At 42.0% G+C, this 24,084-nt stretch overlaps 1 protein-coding gene across 3 annotated transcripts in view; it reads right to left on the reverse strand.

Moving 5' to 3' along the window:
* The window catches only part of IARS1 (isoleucyl-tRNA synthetase 1), a 95,503-nt gene that overhangs the window by 16,241 nt on the left and 55,178 nt on the right, over positions 1-24,084 (reverse strand). For all 3 annotated transcript variants that reach the window (XM_030956516.1, XM_030956514.1, XM_030956515.1), the window contains exons 18-29: positions 21,104-21,190; positions 20,331-20,414; positions 16,840-16,987; positions 14,051-14,171; positions 10,274-10,365; positions 9,454-9,531; positions 8,950-9,071; positions 6,251-6,353; positions 6,039-6,122; positions 2,017-2,191; positions 409-512; positions 30-125 (exon numbers count right to left, since the gene is read on the reverse strand). In XM_030956516.1, coding sequence (XP_030812376.1) covers positions 30-125; positions 409-512; positions 2,017-2,191; positions 6,039-6,122; positions 6,251-6,353; positions 8,950-9,071; positions 9,454-9,531; positions 10,274-10,365; positions 14,051-14,171; positions 16,840-16,987; positions 20,331-20,414; positions 21,104-21,190 — 1,294 coding nt within the window. The remainder of the gene's footprint in view (positions 1-29; positions 126-408; positions 513-2,016; positions 2,192-6,038; positions 6,123-6,250; positions 6,354-8,949; positions 9,072-9,453; positions 9,532-10,273; positions 10,366-14,050; positions 14,172-16,839; positions 16,988-20,330; positions 20,415-21,103; positions 21,191-24,084) is intronic.

Genomic DNA, 24,084 nt, shown 5'->3' on the forward strand with positions numbered 1-24,084 from the left:
TGCCTCATCCCACCCCAAGGATTGCTCACCTTCTTGCGAAGCTTCTGGATGCGATTGATCACCTCCCGGGCCACGCCTTCATCCACCATGGACTGGTCTGGGGTCACATCCAGCAGCACCAAAACCTGAGCAAATGCACAAAACATTGATGATCAGGTGACAAACTGGACACAAGGTGGAAGTAACACTGTCAGGAGCTCAGGATGCCTTTAGAGAGCGCCTCATTTACAAAATATGACAGTGGAGAGAGCGTTGAACAGCTCCAGGATTCACACATTCCTGGAATGTGCTGAACTACCTGAACTAACAAACCCAAGCCAAGCTTCTACCTCACCATTTTCCTACTGGTTCCTGAGGAACTCTTCCCTTAATCAAAAAAAGAGAGAGAGGAAATAACCAATAAAATACCTGAGCGTCAGAGTGTGCCTCGAACTGGGCAGATCCCTCTGTCATCTGATACATGAGACGGAGATCCTCCCCATGGAGTTCGTGTCCTTCCACAACAATGCTGCCTGCAGGGTTGGCAGATGGAGAGCAGCTCTTACCATCCAAGTAAAACCCCCAGTTTTAAATTCAGAAAGCTTCAACCAAGCATCAGCCTTCAAATATGTGCAATGAATATATATTTGTATATTTGCAATGCAGTCAAACAGCAGTTAAACACTAGTAAGCAGCAGTGAATTATCCCACATTTCCATTTTTCACATAAGCATTTCTCCAGGCAGCAGAGCTCAGTAAAACACAGGCACTTCAGCAACTGTTTGTGTGGAACCATCTGAATGGAATAAAACTTAAAAATAACCTGTATACTCCACCAACTCCAAACTTCCATTTAAGCAGTTTGCTAAACAGATATAGCTGCAAAATTCACACCCACTTGTAACTCTGGAATCAAAGGAATGCTTTTAGAATAAAAGCTACTGCACAAATACTCAGTTCCAATCTGATTCAGTCTCACAGAAAGCTTATTCTCTGCTTCATCTTGGCTTTACAGTAGCACTTAAAATCAGAGAACATCCTGAGCTGGAAGGGACCCAGAGGGATGACTGGGTCCAAATCCTGCACAGACATCCCAACAATCCCACCCTGTCCAAACTCTCCTGGAGTTCTGGCAGCCTCAGGGCTCTGACCATTCCCTGAGGAACTTGGGCAGTGCCCAGCACCCTCGGGGAAAGAACTTTTTCCTATTATCAACCCTAAACCTCCTCTGACAGGAAGGAACAGTTTAATAGGAGAACAGTTTAAAATGTGTGTCCACAACCATTTCTAAACTTTGTCAAAAAAAAAAAAGGAAATAATAAACACAAATTTCCTCCTTGAAACAGCTGAAGAGGGATAACAAGAGGGAAGCAGGCCTTAAGCTCCCTTAAACCAAGGGCATCCTGGCCTGGATCAGGAATGGTGTGGCCAGCAGGAGCAGGGAGGTCATTCTTCCCCTATACCTGGCACTGGTGAGGTCACACCTCGAGTGCTGTGTCCAGTTCTGGCCCCTCAGTTTGGGGAGGATCTTGGGACACTGAGCACATCCAAAGGAGGCAACGAGGCTGGAGAGGGGCTGGGAACACAAACCCTGTGAGGAACCACTGAGGGAGCTGGGGGAGTTTAGCCTGGAGAAAAGGAGGCTCAGAGGTGACCTTATTGCTCTCTACAACTTCCTGATGGGAGGTTGTGGTCAGGTGGGGTTGGTCTCTTCCACCAGGCAGCACTGACAGAACCAGAGGATGCAGTCTCAAGCTATGTCAGGGAAGGTATAGGTTGGATATTAGGAAAAAATTTTCACTGAAAGAATAATTAAGTACTGGAATGCTCTTCCCAGGGAGGTGGTAGAATCACCATCTCTGGATGTGTTTAAGAAAAGACTGGCCATGGCACTTGGTGCTACAGTCTAGTTGAGGTGTTAGGGCATAGGGTGGACTCGATGATCTTAGAGGTCACTTCCAACCTCATGACTCTGTGATTCTGTAAGCCCACAGAAGGATACCCTGCCACCCTAGAGGGCTCTGCCCCACTACAGACCTGTCTCCTGGAACCTCTCCAGCTGCTCGCTGCTGAGCTCCTTGATGGCAGCCATGAGGGGCTTGAAGGCGCCCTTGAGGCGGCGGCCCAGCACGGTGTGCTCGGGCTCGGCCCTCAGCCGCACGCCGTACCTGGCCTTGTCCGCAGACAGCGTCAGCGCCCGCACGTTCAGCTCCTGCAGGGACACACAGCACACGGCTCAGCTGCAGATGTCAGGGTGAGAGGTTTGTACAGGGTTGTGTCAATGGACAGAGTCACTGGGAGAGCAAACAAACCCAACCCTGAGCCCACCTTCAGCAGCAGAGCCCGTCCCCACCCTCAGCCTCCGCCTCCAGGGTGTTTTGTTATTATCAGGCAACTCCCACCTCAAATCAGCCCCTTTAACTTTCTTTATGTCCTACCTCCACCTAAGCTTCTACTCAGCCTTCACCCTAAGCAGCCTAGGCCTAGCCTTCCACCGAACCCACCTAAACTCAGCCCTGCTATGTTTAGAAACTCAGCAGCCCTCTTAATTTCCCCCTCACAACTGCCCAAGAGCTGAACCCATTCCCTCTGTGTGCAGTGGCCTGGCAGAGCTCAGGAGAGGAAATTCTGCTGGAACAGTCCTTTCAGAACACACAGAGCCAGGAAATCATTAGCAACCATTTTATGGTTGAGGTTGTACAAAATGGCCTCATTTTGTCTCCTCCTCACCTGTTCATTCCAGCTCCTCACTGCACAGAAAACCACCCGGCTCAGAAAAGCTTCCTGCAGCCAAAGCAGCTTTATAAAACCTGCATGGACTTTAGGAGGGGCCCCAGACTCTGCAGGAAAGTGTGAGCCCATTTTTCTGAGCTGCACATGCAGATTTTGTTCCCATATCTGAAGGGAACATGGTGGTGCTGTGGGAAGTGTTACACAACTGATTGAGAGGACAACGTGGTTTTCACATGAGGAAAGACCAAGGCTGGAACTCTTAGGACAGAATATGGCTGGGGTTGGAAAACATGAGGCACAGACCTGCACGTACATTTCACTGCAATCCAGCAGGTTCTGTCTGCCAGGCTGCCCAGTACTTGGAGCATTTGGTGTTTAATGCCCACTGGATGATGGTGAGAGCTCCCATCACCATCCTACAGCATCACCAGGTGCTCTTGGCAAACAAGCAAGTCATTTAGAAGTAAATGGCAGCATCAGCATGACAGGACTAGCAAGTAGCCAAACATTTGGATTGAGAAATAATGTTTAAATACAACCTCTGAGCTGCAGCCTAATTCCCTAGGAAGTCCTACTGACATGAGGAGCCAAGAACACAACTGAATCTAATTTTATTTAATACATCTTTTAGGAAATCTAATGAAAATTATGCACTTCAGAAATTCAGTTTCAATGGGGTGCTGCTGGAAATGAGCCCACGAGTTGTAAATGACAACCTCGTGGGGGAAAAGAAATAATAATCCAAAAAATAGCACAAATTGAAAAATTACTTTGGGCCTGATTAGATAAATCAGAGAAGCCAACTCCATCAGGACAAGTTTTCTGTACTAATTAGATTAGGAAATTATTCTTTCATACACATTATCCATTTAAAAACCCAGAATGAGTCTTAGAAAAACAGGCAAATCTGTATCTTAGGTCTGTTTACATCAGTCTCAGAGCTTTGACTTAAAATAATTCTTAATTTTATCTTCCTAATTACTTAAAATTAGCTCCTTAACACATCTTTCAAGTCTCATGGGGACAGTGGGGCAATCAGCCCTTCCCACGACCAGCTGAAGAGCTGGAATGCCTGAACATACAAGAGCCTTCAGCTGGTGCCATGTGCCCCAGCTATGCCCAGTCCTCAGAACAGAGACAGAAATGTCAGAAATGCTGTGCTTCAGCTGGGCTCTCTAAGCAGGCAGCCTAAAAAGGAAAATAAGTACTCATTATGTAATAGTGTAAGAAATGAAAAACTGCTAGGCCCCCCAGGCACAGCTCCTGTCAGATAATTCAGCCCTGGGTTTGATGGAGAAGTCAATTTTCTGTTTTACAGCAGCTCTGCACAGGGCTGGGGGTTGGAGGGAATACAAAGGTTGGATAGAAACAAGATTCTGACTGTGCACAGAGTCAAATTTACACAGAGAAAACCTTTCCCTGGAAGCAGCTGGGAAGAAAAGTCCTGACCCAGGCTTGTAAAAGGCCTCAAACAGAAATGAATAAAATGCAACTGTGTCCAGTTGCTAAAAGCCTTCTGGGTTTATTTCATTTCATCTGCTTGGCTATTTTTGCATGACAACTCTATAATCTCGCAAGTTCTAATATTAAAATCCATTTATTTAAATGATTGCTGTGTCCTGAAGATGAGAGAGGAGCACTGCAGATCAAAGACTACAGCTCTTTCTGCAAAAGCAATGAATGAAATTTCTGAAGAATTGACAAGTATATTTTTCCCACTCTTTTGTCAGCAACTACACTAAATTAAATGGTGTAATTCTCCTTACCCATTACCTCTGGCATCTGCAAATTTACTCCTGGCAATCACTGAAGGTTCTAAAGCTCTGAATAGGCAGGAGGTTGATGAACAAAGCTGCAAATGCAGCCCAAGCAATGCTGCCCAGCCTGCCTGTAATCACTGACCTCTTCAGCTCTGCACCATCCAGTAAACAACAGGATTGATTGCCATGCAGTACAATAAAACACACACTAAGCTCCAGCAGCAGCTTGTTGAATTTTAAGACACATAATAAAACCAGGACAATAGACAGTACTTTGTGTTTGTGCTTCCACAAAGGCATCTGAGTTTGTTTTAACTCATCTCTCCAGAAGAGACACTTTTGTCTGCAGGAGCAAAGGAATGCTAATCAAAACATACAAATGTACAGTCCAATTATGTAATAATTTAAAAATTGTTAGCTTCTTTTGTTACCTTTCATTAGCTGTAGAAGCTGACAACAAATTCTAGCAAAATTACTCTTTTGGAAGCAATTTGAGGAAGCAAACCTCATCTCCCTTAAAACCGGATTCTCTAGAATTTAAAATCCATTTTTCAGATCCAAAAAATGGGACAGACGTTAGCCTAAATTTCACAGAATTCTACTGTTGAAGAGACTCAGATATTGAAATTATTATAATTAATAATAACAGCAATTCTGAAGCAAGGGATCGTAACTGCCAAGTCTAAGAGCAATAATCAATAAGTTAACATGACAGAAAAGCTTTACAGTCCCCCTTGCAAATCAATTACTATTTTTTAATTTAAAATTCCTCTAGTGAATAATTCTTAGGCATTTAACTCCCAGAGTAACTAAAAGCAAGCAGCATACAGCACTGATGTAGAGGTCCTGTGCACTGAGCTGTGACTTCCTGAACCAGTGCTTATTCCCTCAGCAGAATTTTTAGAGATTTTCATAGATGTGTATTTAGGCTTGGGGAAAGCTCATGTTGCTGGAATTATATGTAACACAAGTTTCAGAGTCCCTCATCTCCTGAATTCCCCGCCTGACATGGCTGCCCTCACCAAGACAAGTGAGGTGAGCTGATCATCTTTGGGAAGATGCACATTTTTGTTCTCTTTGACAAGGTAAAGCAGCTGACCTTGACAATGGCAACTTCAACGACAACAGGATGGCATATTTTAAGCACATGAGCAGATGTGCTGTTACAGTGAAGAGAAGAAAGGATCCTTAAGCTGCCAAGAACAGGCACAGGATAATGAACAGGCACAGAAATGGCCACACCATTTGCAAAAGGGAAAACCCCCTCAGATCCTGTACTGCCAGTGCTCAGTGGGAACAGAACAAGAATTTTGTGTCACAGATCCTTGAGGATGGATTTCATGGCTTTAGAGAATGCAAACAGGCCAGAATCTAGCAGCCTCCCAGTGCAGTTTGTAGGATTAAGTATTTCTCAACACTAAACGCCTTTGGCACATGACCCACTGACACCCCTTTCATTTCAGCTCTCCTGGAAATTCGTTTCACCTGTGAGTTGTTAATATGGTCAACAGGGGAGGTTGTTCAGGGAACCAACAGACACAATTCCCTTAAACACGATGTTCTTACCTCGAGTACATACTTCTCTAAAGACCTGATGTTTTCCAGAGCTTCTGGATCCTGGTGGATAACTACTACTTCTTTCAAAGGATACTGGGGGAAAAAACCAAAAAAAAAAACCAAAACAGAAACTTAACTATTCAGTTTCCCCGGGTTCATCCCAAAGTTACAAAGCTGTTACACATTCCCAAGGCATGACAGGAGATGTGAGGAGCTCTAACCTTGACTGGGATGGTTTTTCTGTCTCTGATCACTCGTCCCAGCTCAATCACAGACTGCAAACAAGAAACGGCACTTTCAATTTTTTTGTCGATGAGATCCTCCCTAGATTAGAAAGGAAACATTATAATTGCTGCATTTTCATCACATCTCTTTGAGCAGATGGAAAACATTTTACCCCTTCTCTGACATCTCCTGCAACAGACTCAATTACGCCCTGGTTGGGGCAATTTGAAAAAGGAACAAACAGGCCTTTCCTCTCTCTTTGTGGAGAAGCTGAGGAGGAAATAACTTGCTGAAAACAAATAGCAGAGCTATTTTTACATCTTTTGTTAGCACCTCTCACAAGGTGCAGAGGATTGAGTCATACAACCTGTTCTAGTAATAGCCAATAAAAAATACAATTTACATTAATAATATCATAAGAAGATGCAGAAAGATATTATAAATAGGGTACTTATAGCCACAATGAATTCCCTGTAACAACAATTCTCTGGATCTCAATTTATCCTCTTTTCCAGAAATTGCAGATATTTGAGCTTGGTGTTTTAGAGTTTTAACATCTTTCTGGGCTCAATAATTTAAACACCCCTCCATTTTGAGGCTAGGTAGGGTTGGGTTTTTTGGTTTTGCCTTTTGGGGTTTTTTTGGGGGTGGGGTGGAGAGAGGATTGGGGTTGAATTTTTTGGCCTTTTTTTCCTTTTTTTTGAGGCAATTGACATTAACATCTTGTTTCAAATGTACAAGCAGTGAAATGTTCTGAAAATGTGTTTCTCCTGATTTGTTGAGTAGATGCACTAATTGGGCAGCTCCTTTAAAACCACTCAGGTCTCAAAGCAAGAGCAGAGGTATTGGTTAAAAAGACAGATATTAATAAAATTAAATGAACACAGATACTTGCTGTAATCTAAGGAGCAGAAGTACTGGGATGAAAACCACAACTCCAGCAAGGACTGGCCAGAAAAACAGAGCTGGTGAAGCAAAACTTACAACTGAAATATGCCCATTGCAGCATTAAGGCTTTGAGTTGCTTCTACCTCTTTTGAAGCTTCTGTTCTTCCAAAAGCCAGTCCCTGAGGATGATCCTCCAACAACTTGGAAACGTGGAAATTACAAGATGGAATATTTTGTTCCCAGAAAGCTTCATACAGGATTATGTGACATTATTTCAATATCACCGAACAAGATTGCAGAGCCCCAACATGAGAGTATTTTTCAAAGACTGAATGCAAATCCACAAAATTTAAAGCAATCCATCTGTTCAGACACTGAGCAACCAAGCACAACCTCAGTGGGGTTTAACACAAGTGTTGAGTCAAGCTCAGCTGTGAAAGTGGCCAAGTCCTTCAGCTTTATCTGCACTCCCCATACTGGTAAAGTGGTATTTTCTGTAACTGCATCCAAAAATCTCTCTTCCTAATAGTTGACAATATTGTCCTTATGCTGTATCAGAAAACTTTCAAAGTAAATGCAGTGATGTGCCTTGCATCTCCAGGTGAAACTCCAACAATACTCTGGATTTGAAAAGGCTTTTTCAAACTGACACATAGGGGATCCAATAAATTCCACAAACTAGTAACAGACAAAAACCCAAACAAAATGCAATACAGAAAAAAAGGGTGCAAGCCTCAAACACATCCCACATTTGCACAATGCAGCAGCAAGCCAGCACTAACTGCAGTGAAGAGTGACTAAGCCACTTTTAAATGCTCGTGCTGCACCCATGCCTGAACTGAGTCCCTGCAAACAGCTCCCCATCCTTCCCTGGCTCCCTTCCACAGGAGCCCAAACCAATCCTGGCAGCTCCCTGATGAGGGTGGCATTCCTTGATTACATATTCTTCACAGCACTTGCCCAGGGAACAGAAAATCAGCACCATCATGATGTCAATCTCCAGCTCCCTGTTGCAGTGACTCTCACTATTAAAGCTCTCACAAAGCTCAACACCCTCCTCAAAGCATGCAGCAGCCATAAAAAGATACACCATTAGAGAAGGCTTAAATTTTTAAACTGTCAAGTATCAAGGTCAGGTCCCCTGTTCTTGAGGGTTTTCACACTGAGCTGCAATGCTGAAGGGAAGGTTTTTCTCCTATTTTCAGATACCCAGAGCAGACAGTGCTGCAGGAACTAAATCCACTGCAATAACAGTGATCTCTCTGATCCTTCAGGGCCTTTCACAGTGAGGCACTAGAGCTTTGAGCCAACACACAGTTTGAGGAGCTAAAAAGGATATTTCTGCCCACCATAAGAAAATATTATGAATTGGGAACATGCATTCCTCCTAATTGCTTTCCTTCCTATCTCCAGTCCTTCACGCTAACACAAATCTACTGCCTAAATATGGAGGGAAAATTCTCAGCTAAAATTGAGGGTGGAGTGTGAAGTGTACTGCAAGGAAAATGTTCTCCTACAGCAAAGAGACTAAAATTGATCAGATCTTAATGAAAATATAAACATACTGTGCTCATAGAAAATAACATGTTCACTAGCATCCTAAAGTTTTTTCAGAGACAAAGGAATATTTACATTATAAAAGCAGTCTGGTTTCTTGTTATGCAGTTTTAAACACAAGTAAGGGAGCACTGTTCTGTGAAATCAAAAAAAACCCAAAAAAACCCAAACCCACAAAGCCCAAAAATGAACAAAAACCCCCCAACAAACAACCAAATCCCAATTCTGCCACCTAAGAGCTGCCTCTTACCTGACTTGGGGGAGCATGAGGTAGTGAATGCTCTCAGTGTTCTTCTCCTGGACCGAGGCTGGATCAATGAGGGTTTTCAGATTCTGGTACATCAGCTCAGTGATAAATGGAGTATATGGTGCCTGTAATGTTGCATTCAATCACCAGCTTTCCTTTATTGCTTGGACATTATGAATCACTAATACCATGAATTACATAAGGGCAGTTCAGCAAAAACAATGCTTACAGTGTCTGCAACTGGGCTGTTATTCAAAATGCAGACTGAAATGAATAATGGAATTCAGACTAGTTATTTACCTCCTGCCTGATATTTAAATGTTATTTTTGGGCATCAGAGAAGAAATTATGATGTGTCCTTATCAATAAGGTGATACAGGCCTTTTTACTACCATGGGGCAGATGAACAAAGAAAAGGGAAAGATGGAAAATGAACTCTGCTACACAAAGATGCTTTTTTATTAACTGCTTTAAAGTGTTATTGAGGTTGGGGTGTAATTCCCTTACCATGAGTCTGCACATGGAGAATAAGACACTAAACAAAGTTTCCAAGGCCATAATACAGTCCTCAGTCCCATTCTCGCCCTAAATGAAGAATTCATCAAGAAAAACAGACATTTTAGGATCAGGAAATGCTCTTCAACAGGCTTCAAAAGTTTCCCATCTTACTACAATATACTTGTTTTCCAAACTGTATTAACTTTGGTCAATTCCACTGAGCAAGTGTGTCACAGACACATTATATGAAAAATGCCTTTGCCAGGATTTTTTCTCCTGAGAAGCTGAGAGGTCTCAGAAACGAAATGTAAACAATGGTTATCTGCTGCTGTGGAATGCAACAGGTGGATCTTTGATTGGTCTCATGTGGTTATTTTTAATTAATGGCCAATCACAGTCAGCTGTCTCAGACTCTCTGATCAGTCACAAGATTTTATCATCATTCCATTCCTTTCTATTCCTTGCTAGCCTTCTGGTGAAATCCTTTCTCTATTCTTTTAATATAGTTTTAATATATCATTTTCTTTAATATAATATATATCACAAGAATATAAATCAGCCTTCTGAAACGTGGAGTCAAGATTCTCATCTCTTCCCTCATCCTGGGACCCCTGTGAACATCACCACACAAGTGCAATAGAATTATTGGGCATTTTGGTTGGTTTTTCCCACAAAGCAGAGAGGAGAGAGAACAGTTAATTTTGGTGCCACTCTCAGGCACAAAATGACAGCATTTCAAGCCAAGATCTTGTGTGAGCTGCCATAAATGCCATTGCCAGGGGCTGCCAGGACTCTGTTGGCAGGGCAGGAGTGCAGCACTGATCCCTACCTTGAGCCTCCTGCGGTTCATTCTGACGTACCAGTTGGTCAGAACATCCACAAACTTCACCAGCCGGGGCACCACTGTGTACAGCCTGTAAGCTGCAAGGGAAAATGGGTCCTGCAGGTCAAATCTGCCCTCTGCAAGCTCCTCACTTAGTAACCACATCATCCTTTACAGTCCTGGTGTTAAACACAGCAGAAAGCTCCAAAAAGTGACTAAATATTGATCACTTTATAGCTGTATTTTGAATATGCACGGCATCGCTCTCATGCTCAAGACAAACACTTTCCCCCCTCCCAAACTGCTTCCCTAATCCCACACAAACAGACATTATGGGAGCCTTATGCTTTTATTTGACTGGTAAAGAGGATAGTGGATAAGAGACTATTAATGGCAGGGGATTGGGCAAATCCTCCCTTTGCACATGCTGCAAACACAGCCAAGGCATTGCAAGCTGAACAGAAATTACTGCAGAACCAGAAAATAAAATTTTCTTAATTACTGTCAACGCTTCCTCCTTTTGCTCAGCAGATTTAAAATGAGACACCTACTTCAACCAAGCCTCCCTGAATTAATTACAGCTTTTCACTATTATTGAAGTAACAGGGTAAGCTAAAATGTGAAGTAGCAGCAAGGCTGATGAGGTAAGAGATAAACAGAGCTGCATTTTCAAGTTCTGTATAACTGAAATCATGGAAATCTGCCAGCACCAAGGTCATCCCCAACATCACTATGCAACAGGGAAACAAATTTTAGCTGTTCCTGAGAAAACTGGGGGATAAGAGGGACGGACCTTACACAGGACTCAATTTTCTAAGCAAAACCTTGTATTTAACTTCCCTAAAAGCCAAGGGCTTCTTGAGCTCCATTCTGAAGCAGTTTCATTAATCAAGCAGCTACTGAGTAAAATGGATCTTGGCTTTAAAAGCTCCACCACACTTTTCACTGTGTTTTGTAGAGCAGAAGTGTTTTTAAAGGCAGAGAATGGGGATTTAAACCTAAAAAGGAAATGCCCAGAAGATTCACACCATGGTGGGAAAGACATTATTTATGGGGGAATCTGTATTTCTAAAAAATCCTAACCTTTTCCCTAGCTATGCATTATTTAGTTAGGAGGCTTGTTATAATCAAAATTTTAAATAATCAAAAATCCCACCCTTCAGGGACAGTGTATCTTTAACAACAAATACAGTATTAGCCTTGGAAAATGCATTTCTGTTCTCAACAACTGTGACCAAATTGTGAAATCTGCTTTTTTGTAACTCAGGAAAAAGCCATGGATGTACACGTAGACACTACACACTTCTTTTCATTTCAGTCATCAGGAGAAAAGATGTTTTACTAAAATAAGTGCTTGCATTGGGCACTGTAGTAGAAAACAAAAACCTAATAAGGCTTATTGATATTTAATACAGAATTTTAACACCCCTGAAGCACATCAGGTTTCAACACAATGTAACTTGTGCCACTTTCCAGGAATATTGGGAATGGGGTTGGGTCTCCTCTCCTCCAGCTGCACACACTCCTGGGAGGGAAAGCCCTCCCCCAGCAGGACCAGCAGAGCTCTTCCCCCTCTCTGGAGTTTTCCAGGCTCTCCCAAGCACCCCAGAGCTGGATGGGGCACAGGCTGAGCCCCTTCCCTGCCCCTCAGCCCCTGCAGGGGAGGTCAATCCCACACTGACCCCACACTGCCACCTCCCCAAGTGCCAGCAGAAACTGGGGCAGAACTACCAGAAGTTAATGGAAACATTTTTCCAGAGGCAGCTGGGTGTAAAATTCAGCTCCACTCTAAGAGACACTGGGTGAAATGGAATAGGCAGAGCCCAGCTGCAGCATTTCCCTGGTCACTGGGGTCTCCTCAGCACTGCCAGGTTCAAATCTGTGTGTTCTTACACCCCATGACCTCTAGCTACAGGAATTTATATTTTTATTTATCTCATTTATTGAGCATTTGATAGTATCAGTCACCATTATAATCTTCCCTTGTCTCTTCCCCTTTTCCTACTTGAAGTGATACGAAGTAGAAAATATTTTCAAAAAAAAAATCCCCAAATAGGTTTGCAAAAGAGATTAGAGAATCATGTCACAGCACACAAATTCACTTCATCTCATTAAGATCTGCCTGACTGAATCCAGAGTTTATGCAGAAAAATAAATTGAAAAATTCTGTTTATTAATCCCTTCCACATGAGACTGCCACTCATTTGCTGAGCACATGATGTTATCTTCATCTAACACAAGACAACAGTATTTCCTACCAACACTACTGCCTTGGAAGCCTTTGCATTGCCATTTTCCAACAGAAACTCTTTTCTCCTGCTTGGCAGGATCTTCTTACTTTATAAAGGTGGCCACTGACACATCCCTTTTTGTCAGCTTCATCTTCCTCTCAGAAATCCAGAGCAGATAATTCAGGTTTCTACCCCCATATTCACCTTCCTACAAATATTTCTGTTTAAACCATGGACTAATCCCAGATCCCAGGTTCACAAACTCACAAATGAATTTTCTGCTGTCCTTCAGAGTATTTTCCTCTTCACAAGCAGCACATAAACTTGCATAGGCTCTGCTTATTTCTGCTTGGCAATACATGAAGCTCAACACAACCACCATCAAATTTCCAGGACAACAACTTGCAGGAAGAAGCCACATTTTCATCAATGAGAGCCAGCTTTTATCATATTGCTAGGTTGGGTAACTGCATGACTCCTTCTTCCTTTCATGGAATGTTCTTAGATGAGCTCAGTGAATTCTGCAGGTACCAAATGAGCTGTTTCCCCTGTCACAGCCAGATAAACTGCACTGCTCCTGGTGACAGTGACCATCACACCAGTCAGGGGGAAAACAAGAGATGAGGGCAGTGCAGGACTGTCCTGTGTCCTGCTGAACTCACATCTGCCATTCAGATATTTCCTTATTACCTGTTATCCCACTTAACCCTTCCTTCCCAAGCCCAAGGCTGCTAAAAATTCTTCTGGGGGCAACTTAAGATCACAGGCATTGAGGAGGTTATTTGTTTATTCATGAACAGGAGTGACAATGGCCAAAGCCACCTTCTTTCCAATATCTGGGCTTCCAGTGCCCTCAAATGCACCTAAACCTCTTCAAACCCCATCTGCAAGTTTATCAACTGCTTCAGGGGATTCTTGCTGCATCTCCTCTTTGCAATTAAGTGTCGCAATGGAATGTGAGCATCAAGAGGTATGGGATGATGAAAAAGACATCATGAAGGAAAAAAACCTGGACAGTATCCTTTAGAGCTATCCAAATGCCATCCACTCTGCTGCACACACTCCCACACCATGATTCCAGAAAATCCCTCTCCATGGAACTATACCAGAGAAAAATTTATTGCCAGTGCTCATGTACCCATCAAAATTATTTTATTCAGCTGACTTGAGCACTGCCCATTTTATCCCTTTTTTTACAGCTTCTCCAAATTCTATTTGGCTTCCTTTTCACTGCTGTCTTTCAGTGACTATTATAAAATTATTAATTGCTCCAAGCACTGCAGACGTTGTTACAGCAACAAGCTCCATCCCTGAGCTCACAGGATTAGCTGTGACAAAAAAAGCCTCATCACTTTTTGAAATCTCATGAACAAGCATAGCAAAATCTGACTTAACACCCATGAAAGAAGCATTCCATGGATTATGGTAGCTGGTTAAAGATTTCCTTCCTTTTATCAAAGTCTCTCACAGAATGTGGGAATCTCTGTATGGAAAGGCAAGTTCTGCAATCCAACATGAAACACCCCCAGACCCCCTCAGCAAAAATGCATACCTGCCATTTCAGCTTTGAAGAACTGGATGAGGGACTGGGTGAAAGAAAGAATCCATTTATCCATGATGTTATTGCTCTCCTTAACTGTGTTCTCATTGTAAAGGAATTCTCTTCCCTCATCCTATCATCAAAACACAAAGCAGATTTCCAAGTCATCAGGGTATATAATCAAACCTCTGCATCCAATTACCTGTCAGCTAGCACTACTTTGGCATCTTCCCTGAGTTCCACTGGTTTCCCAGCAGCAAACATTAAATTCCAGACACAGGTATGTAAGAAAAGGAGCTGTGCAAAACCTGCCTCTCACTGCTGCCTCTCCACCACCTTTAACTGCAAAGCAGGCTGGTGATTTGGGCCTGTAAAAGCAGATAAAAAGCAGCACCAATTCTTTCCCAGCCTCCAGACACAGGTCAGGATCCTGGAATTTACACAGCTCCTTCATCCAGGAGGGTCTGAGGCATTTCTAAGGAATTCACTGTGCAGATGGATTCTGTTTGGAAAGCAGGCCTAGAAACAACACCATTACTTTTTTAAGAACATGGGACAATCTCAATACATTGAAACCCAGATGAATGAAGCAACCTGAAAAAACAGGTGGAATTTTTAGCATCCAACATGCACACAGTGGAATTCTGCTGCTTTCCAGAGCACTGATGTTAGCAGCCATCTGAGAAATGGCATCACTTTGCTGGTTCTGCAGGGCCTTGCAAGCAAGACCATGTCTGACTCCTCCCCATATTCTTACAACAGGATGGAAACAGATTTTGGTGTTTTTTTAAAATTTATAAACAGTATTTAATAGCTGGTTTTAAAAGCCTTCAGACTTTCCCTTCCCTAACAGTCCAGATGAAAAAAATCTGTTTGGATTATTAAACCCAGACACTACAGATCCACTTTCACAGTACAAAGAAGAAGATTCATAGGAAAGAAATGCAGAAGAGGAACAATCCCAGTGTGAGGTCAGCAGTTATTAACCAACTACAATTAAAGGGGGAATTACAGTAAGCATTAAATCATTATTATACCTGATCCAGGACACTGGGATTTTACTTGCACTCTTGCAGGAAGCAGAACACAATGAAGAAGTTGCTTAAACCTAATGAAATCTAATTTAAGCATTATCACATCCAATAGCACATTCTTTTGCCTAATCTGGTGCATAGGAAGGATTTCACTATTTAGAAAGAAAAAAATCCATCTACTGAATTACCAAACCTATCTCTTCAAGCACCTGGATTTTCCACTGGGGTCTCCATCCCCAATTGAGCTGACACTGCAAGATTTAATGGGATCACAGCAAAAAGCTATAAAGTTCACTTTAGACAATTCAAAGGTCACACAGGATATGCAAGGGTATTTTGGGGGTAACATTTAAGTTTGTCTGATGAATGCTGTCTAGGGATCCTAAAAATAAGACCTGTTGAATATTAGGATCTGGAGTTAGCAAACTTTCTTCCCCAAAGAGGTTGCTAAAACAGATAAATCCAATTGTTTAAGTCAGCTGTTTACTGTACTGATTTCTGAATTCAGCTGCCTTTATTGATTCAAATGGGAGATCTCCAGTGACCAGGCTGCCACTGCAAGTGCAAAGTTTGGACTTTTCATTTAGCTCCCACTCTCCCATAAAAGTCTGCACTAAACCTGCTGTCATTAATTTCAGCTAAAAGATTAAAATTGGTTTCAATAGAAACTGTACAAAATACACATCAAATCTTCAATTTTAATGAAAAATTACTATAAGAAAGAAATTTTAATCTTGCTTTCACACTCAAAGTGTAGAAACTCCTGTCACTCATCCAGCATTTTTAGCAGACTACAAATGTAATCTACAAGTCTAAAGCATTATTGCTTTTGTGATTTGCCTTTCTTTCCATTCCATTTTTGAATCTTTTTTCTAAGCTGCATTTAAATATAACTTTTAAAAAAATTACTGTCATGTTACAGAAGACAATCTCCTTGCTGTGGCTAATGTATTCAGGACTGAGTATTCCCAAGTTAAGCATTTTAATGCAGATTCATAATTAAAGTTCCTGTAAATGAGTTAGCTCAAGAAACTGTCACAGCAGCCACTACTGCAAATAACTTTGCTGACTGATTTGCAGTTCTGCTCAGTGTGTGTGGTGCTGAGCACTGCTCCCAGTGCAGAGGAACCTGCAGCCCAAGTGACAGATCCTCCTGGACAGGGGCTGTGCTGGCCACACCACACAGGGAACAGCAAGGAAAAAGCAGCAGCACTAAGGCAGGATCAGTGGGAACTGCTGCCTCCAGCTGCTCTGGAAACACCACCAGGAAAACCCCCCCAGGTTCAGCAGGGACATCTCAGGAGGATCCCCTGAAGCACACGTGGCTTTAACTGGTGCTCCCAGAGGGTGAGGAGCAGCAGGTAATTGCTCAGTGTGCCCTGACCCCACAAACACCAGGCCTGGAGCTCCAATTTCACAAGTCTGAATGCAGCAGCAGCATCCCACAGATGTGAAATAAAAGGGACTCTCTAATCTGAGAAATGAGAGTTGTCATGTCTTGGCAGTCCCCCACCTTCCTCTCCTCCTTTCTATTTAATAAACTTGGTCAAGAAGAGAAAGATGCAGGTGGTTACAATTTTATAAACCATGGTACAAACAGCAAATAACAGATAAAGAGCAAGTATAATATACAGCCTGATCTAACTTAGACCAAGGAGTAAAGATCAGATGACCTCCAGAGCCCAGACCTCCCTCCCAATGTGAATTTCCCTGCCAAGGTGATTCCCTGACCCCTGAAGGAGCAGAGCCCCCTGCCCTGAGCTGTACCTTGTGCTGCAGGACCTGCACGTTCTGCACCAGGAAGCGATAGGCGTTGTACCAGGGCAGGAACACATCCTTCAGGATATCCCTCACCCCCTCCTCCTTAAACCTCAGGTTCTCTGCTCTTACCACAGGAGAATTGATCAGGTACAACCTGCAAAATAAGAGCACAATAGTTCAAAGCTTCAAACTGCACATGCTGATAGGGTTTCAGAGGAAAAACCCCAAAGATGGCTGTACTGTAGGCATGTAACAAACTGAACATAAAACCATTTACTAGTAACTGCTCCTTTCTAAGATGCTGCATACAGAATTTGAATTGAAATTTTCTCTTTCACTCTCTGTGTTAACACATGCTCAGGTGCCATCACAGTGTAAAACAAGCAGAGGTTGTGCGGTTCATCTTTAGGATTGTACCTGTTGTTTTGGTAATACTTTGAATTCCTTAACCACTAGCCAGTATCTTTCTACTCAATCTTGCTCATCTCCTCAATTATGAAAAGCTTTGGCAGAACTAAGGAACAAAACAAAGCACGCAAATCCAAGGGAAAGAGCAGAAATCAACATTTTCAAGAAAGACAGCCCCAGAAGGGAACAAAGGCTGTGCCTCCTGAAATACAAACTGTATTGTAGCCAGAGGCAGCTCTGAGGGACCAAAGTAGAGGATCCAGGTGACACCAACTACTTATACAAGGGACAGAAATGTCCTTCAGCTGCTTTGCTGCCTCTGAGTTTAAAAAAAATAAAAATCGCACCTTCTTCCCCAAATAAACATTCTGTCTTCAGAAATAAACTGGAATCTATCAAGTTAACTCAAAGAGAAACCAGGCCTTACTCAGGTGTCAAAACCACTTGAATACAAACTTGATTTAGATGCACTTCATTTAACTTTCCAAATATGAAAACCAAACCAAACATTTTTTCATTTTAAAGATTATGGCATTTTTCAATCCAAATTTATTAACCCATTTTCTCACATTTTTAAACTTTTTAAATCATGATTCTAAACTAATATAACTTTACAGGCACTTCCTTTAGGAGGCTTTAAAATCTTAATGGGGTTTGACACAGCACATTCAAGAATACCTGACCATAAATTCTTCAGGAGAGAGGGATTCTTGCATTAAAACTAACAGAGAAAAATAGAGCTGCCAGAATAAACAGACAGTAATGCAGCACAGAAATGGGCTTTTCCAGTACTGGATTTAAAAAAAAAAAAAAAAAAATTTAACACAGCTTCATAGAATGGCTTGGGTGGGAATGGACCCCAAAGATCACCCAAGTGAATTCATACCTGAATTCAAATTATAAACTTACAGAAGTACAAAACAGTTAATGGCAATGAACTAGTAAGTCCTTAAATGAAACTAGAATTTAGGTCTATCCTTAAACCACACCTTCCTTCTACCACAATTATTTTTGTGCCATAGTTTGGTGGTGTTGTAGTTTTGTTTGGGGGGGGGGGGTTGTTGTTTTAATAAAGCAGCCCTACCCTGCCTTACAATATGTTACAAGAAGATCAATTTCCTCAATTACTCCAATTCAAAGATGCATTTATTGTATGGACAGAGAAATAAGGCCCACAAGAAAATCAGAGTTCCACAGTTTAGTTACAGCCATTCAGTTACCCACTGGGCAGGAAATAAAACCCCACTCAGATCAAGCCAGCGTTACTGAGTTTGCTGACAATGCACGAGAAAAAAGTGAATTATCTCCTCTTCACCCCTCAAACCAGCAGCTTGTTAGATTATTTCTCCTGCGTTTGAAGAACAGGTTAAGAGGAGGATGCAACTGCTCTCCTCTAAGAGCAATCCTCACCCCAGCACAGAGGAAAGCAAAGGCTGGAAATACCAGAACCAGCAAGTTCCTTCTGACATAGCTCAGCTTGGACAGGTCACCAGCCCAGGTCTCAGCAATACTGAAATGTGACTGGTTTGGTCCCTTCTAACAGATTTCACTCAGGATTCAAATTTCATGAAGCCTCAGGTTGGGCTGTTAAATTTACTGTGCTGTTATTTCTGCTGTTTCCTCAATTCCATATTCATTTCACCAACTTATATCTATATTTTCCACTGATCTATTTATCAAGCTACTGCTGAGAATACTTCAAAGCTGGAGTTAGAATGTACATATATATTTGTGTACTGCAAAAGCTAAAGTAACTCTGCAGGGAAACAGTGCCAAGGAAAAAACCTCAGTTGTAGCTTTTGCTATAAACAGAGAACATCAAGCACCTCAGAAAGGGCAGAGAACTGAATTGCACAGCTCCTTCCAGAAATGAGCCCAGGCTGCAATGCTTTTTTACTCTCTGTGTGGGTGTAGGTATAAATAAATGTGACATTAAAGAATGAGTACACTGGCAGAAAAATGAATTAGCTTCTTAGAAATTTCAAAAAAAAACCATGAATAATGAAAGTGTAACTTCTGGTGTTTGAGATTTTTTTTTGTTTGTTTATAAAAAAAGCAGGGTTGTTGGGGTTTTTTTCCAATAGAAACATCACCTGTGATTTGAAAATCTCCAGTATGAGTAACTCCAACCCTTTTCACTCTTATTGCAGTTACCAGCTCAGTGCTATCCTGCTACCACACCTTGTTGATTTGTAAAGAGCAACCTTGATTAAATTTAAGAATTACACTCAACACTCCATTGTAAACATGCTAAAGCTTGAAACAATTAGAAGTTCACATTGATTCTGTTAAATTATCTAGAAGCAACAACCACCTTCCCCAAACAAACACTCAGCTCCCATTCAGCCCATCAGTTCTGTGTGCAGCTGTAACACACAATGTGTGAGAGCTGAAGGGTTTCTTACATACACAAGAATTACAGGGCTCTAGAGAACTGCCCAAGTAGTGCATTCCTGCAGTTATTAAAATGTCTTTTATGTACCTTTACCTCTAGGTACCACCTGATGCATGCAGTCAGTGCACCAAGTGACTGTGTAATTACTTCATGTGCTCCTGTAATTTTAATGAACCACTTGAACTGTGTTTGATCTCTGTTTGACCAGGACAATTTATCTACACACATTAGGCTGCTCCACTTCTGCTCTTGTGGTGCCACTACTATTAGGTGCAAATAATGTACTTACATCCACAAACAAAAAGCACTTTCTAGAAAATGTATAGTGCAAACAGGAAACAAATGTTTTGTGCATTATGCATAGGCCCTCCTCTAAGCCAGTGATTTAACGGAGATCTTGTAGTGTTGTTATCAAATATTTTATTCCCATTTTCAGTGGCTCAGCTCAGATTATCAGTGCTGGAAGAAGCAGATCCCCTGGGCTTAAGGGAGGGAGACATGCACTGCCATCCATTGCCACTTCTTTGCAGTCATCCATTCTTGCAGCTACTTCTGTCACAGGGGTCTAGAAGCTTCTAAAATTAACTTTCTTCCTGCTGCTAATTCTCAAATCCCCCAAGCAGCCTCTTGGTATGGATCTGCAATGAGCAGGGAGTCAACATATCCCACAGAACATCCAGCAGAGAAACCCCACCTGAGTGCATCAGCTCCATAACTGTTCACAATGTGCATCGGATCAGGGTAATTCTTCTTCCTTTTGCTCATTTTCTGGCCATCACTAGAAAATATCAGAATGTAGGAATCAATTCTCAGAACTTTTGTAACACTTTTAACACTTATTTTAATGGGTAAAGAAAAAAGGCCCTTCAAATCCAGCTCAATTTTTCTGTCCTAATAGGCTCCTGGTGGCACAGACATAATTATATATATCTATATATTAGTACATCCTTTGTGTAGGACTGTTGAACCCACAAAAACAACTGAAAAAAACCAAAACCCAACCCAAGAGGTCCCCAAGCTACAAATCTAAGCAGGAAATCTGTCCTTCCTACCCAAGCTGAGGAAAGATGCACTTGTTTTCAATCAATCCCTCCAGCCCGCTGATTTTTTTTTTATTTTCATTGGAAAATAAAAGGAAACAAATATAATTAACTTCAAATTACATCTAAAACTACATTTATCATCCCCTTTACTCTGCATAACAGGTACAATTTCTTTCCTATTCTTGTTATTCATTTTCTCTCTCCAGGCAGGACTGGCCCTGCTGGAAAGAGCCCAGTGCAGCAGATGCTGGGATGTGTGAGCCTCTCACTCTCAGATGCCTCTTATCTCCTACAGCACAGATATCACCCTGGCAAGTCTTAACAGCTCCAAAGTCCATTTCACATTCCATTTACAATTTGCAGGTCTTATCTGAAACATTCTTTGACTAAAAACCTGCTCAGGAAGGAGCTGATTGACACCAACCTGGCAAGGACAAGGCCATTCACAATGACATTCTTGAAAGGAGGCCTCCCAAAAAGAGCAGTGGACAGCACCAGCAAAGTGTAGAACCTGAAACAAGAGACAACACAAATGTGACTTTATAAATACACCAAGCTAAAGCCTGCATGTCTTCATTACAAAATAAATGTTTCATTATGCTGCTTTCCTCTGGCACAGGTAAATTTTAAGTCTGGGGAACATTTATGTGGCAAAGAGTCAGAAGAGGAGCTTATGGAAAGTAGATCTTCCTATTTGAAGCATATCATACTGTTTGCTCAGTTGGGATCTACTAGTCCAGGAAGGCAGAAAAATTCTAATAGGAAGCATTAGGAAGATCATGAGAAAGAAAACGACAGCATTTTCCCTCTTTAGCAGAAAAAAGAGAAATCTGCCCCTGAACAAGTTTCCTATTTGCTCACTGCAAACCTGTGACCAGTCAGGACCAAACAGAGCACTCAGGACCAGCACACTTTTGTGTGTTTGTGTGTTAATTGTGTGTTCTTCAGCCTGACAGACAATGGAACATAGTGTAAAAGTATAAAAACAAGTTACCAAAAATAGAAGCCTCCTTCCAATGCTGCCAAAGGTTTGATTGGAAGGAGGTTGTGGTTGCCTGCTTTAATCAGCCATCACTAGGAAATAAGAGAATGTTCCCCCAACAAAAGGCAGCAGTGGTTCCTCCCCATTCTATTTGATGTGTTTACAATCACTCTATAAACTTGGACACTCTGGAAATCAGTGCTGGAGCAAACACAGGCACCTATTGCTCACAGGCTGATATATGATTATATCTGGGAAATTAAGTGGAAGTGCAGGATGATGTGATAATTTCACACTCAGGAGCCAGAGCCTTCACCAAAGGAGGGCTGTGTGAGCTGCTGGAACTGCACTGTTGGTAATTACTTTAAAGAAAGTAACTGGAGGGTGGGCCACAGCTTTCCTGGTTCAAAACAGGCATCACACTGACAACTGCTTAGCAACCTTCAAAGAGAAGGTGATTATAAAAAAGCTATAATAAGGCACAGGAGGTTATGTCTCAGAACTATGTATTTGCATGAAGATTTAGGGGAGAAACACTTCATGGGGGGGGAAAAATCCATCTGTATGTTCCAAAGTTGTTTTTATCAAAAAGCAGCCTATAATTGCAAAAGCATTATTCTGACACTTGAGGGTCCTCTGCAGAGGTTGCTGTGTGCATTTATTAAGTGACTTCCATGACAACTCTGATGTTTATCTCATCCAGGCCCCTAACTCTCAAAATCACCTCAACTCACACTGTAGGATACAAATTCTCTTTATTAAACTGCAGTTTAATTTCATGAATTTTAACCAATGCTCCTACACCTGCACACAAACATGTGCATTCAAAATCCCTGTCTTGATTTTTTAACTTCCTTAAGAAAACCCCTAAACCCAAATATCTGACCATTTACTCAGGTGACTGACACCTCAAGCCTACAGAGTTGAAAATACATTACAAACACAGCAGTTTTTCCTCTGTACTTACTAAAAAGTTCCTCATTGACAAACTCCCAGCACTTTCTGCAAACTGGTCACAAATTCTCCTATTAGAGCACTTCAATTTGCAGGTAAAAAGCACAAAACAGAACCAACTAGGAGAGATTTCAATGTTCTTTAGGAATTCCTAATTCTCTGTTTTAGGAAAGTTGTACAGGCAGACTGTGGGCATTGAAAAAATCCATCCAAGGATACATCACAAATTTTATGTTCAAATTGTCAAACCCAAAGAGCCTCAGCATGAGATGCCTTAGCTGATGACAGCTACAAGACTGTCTCTGAAAACCTGTGATCCACATATTCTGATGGAACTCTTCAGATTCTTCCTCAGGTTGTGCTTTTAGAATTCACCTCATTCACTCTGAATATTTTAAAGCAGTGTCTTTCTGTACCTTATTTTAGATATATGTTGTCCACAGACACACTTGTTTCCTGAAAACTTCCTCAATTTCTCTGCTGCTTCACCTTCCATTCACCAAATCTCAGCTTGTTCCTAGGTATGTCCTGGCAGATAAATACCTGTCAGTCAACCAACAGTAAAAAAGCCATAACAGGGAGAGAAATTCACTCCTTTGCTCTATTTTCCATCAAGGAGAAAACAAGGAGGGAAACTTCTCTCATTTTTTTCTTGAACATCTGTGGGTAAATTCCTGATCCTGTGGTTCATTCCAAATCCTCTAGCTGTGAATCCCCTGTGGGCCACCACATTTTGACCACAACCACAAATCTTGCTACATTTCCCTGTACAGAGGCAGAGCCTTTCCTACCACTCTGCCTGGACTGCCAGTCTTGCAACCCAACTACTCTAAGATTTTGTCCTGTGGCTTTAACAAATAAAATTCAGCTGGTTCTCTATCCATGCAGAAAGTCATCAAAAACACCACTTTCCTGGACAATCACCTTCTTCACATTAATTTTCCCCCTGTCTCCCTTGATTTTTCCTCCTCTTCTGTGGAGTGAACCAGAAGCCACCAGACCTGCACCTCCTGAGCCTTTCCCCACCTCCCAGTCCTCACTTCACAGCAGCTGCAGCCTCTGACCTGACACAAAACCAATCTCCATTCTCAATCTTCACACTTCTAACAGGATGTGCCAAATACAAATCACATCCTGTGCTCCCAACACTTCAGAACTCACCCCTGCTCCTTGTTCTCTTCGACCTCACATCTTAATTCCTCCTGTCTCTCACAAATCACAAGTGCTCTACTACAAATCACCCAAGACTTGCTGGTAGCAAAGCCCCAGCTCATTAACAAGCTGGGAGAGGTGGGAGCAGCAGGAATTGAGGAGGGTGTTTTGATTTCCCACCACAAACAGGTGAAACACACCTGGCTCTGGGTAAGAGTTCCAGGAACTCTTACCGTGATGTTAAGAACAAAAAGCCCCAGACTGAAAAGGGAAAGCCTCCTCTTGCAGCTGACGATGGCACACAAGTCTGAGGGCTC

This window comes from Camarhynchus parvulus, chromosome 12 (assembly GCF_901933205.1).
Source record: "Camarhynchus parvulus chromosome 12, STF_HiC, whole genome shotgun sequence".
Lineage (NCBI taxonomy): Eukaryota > Metazoa > Chordata > Aves > Passeriformes > Thraupidae > Camarhynchus > Camarhynchus parvulus.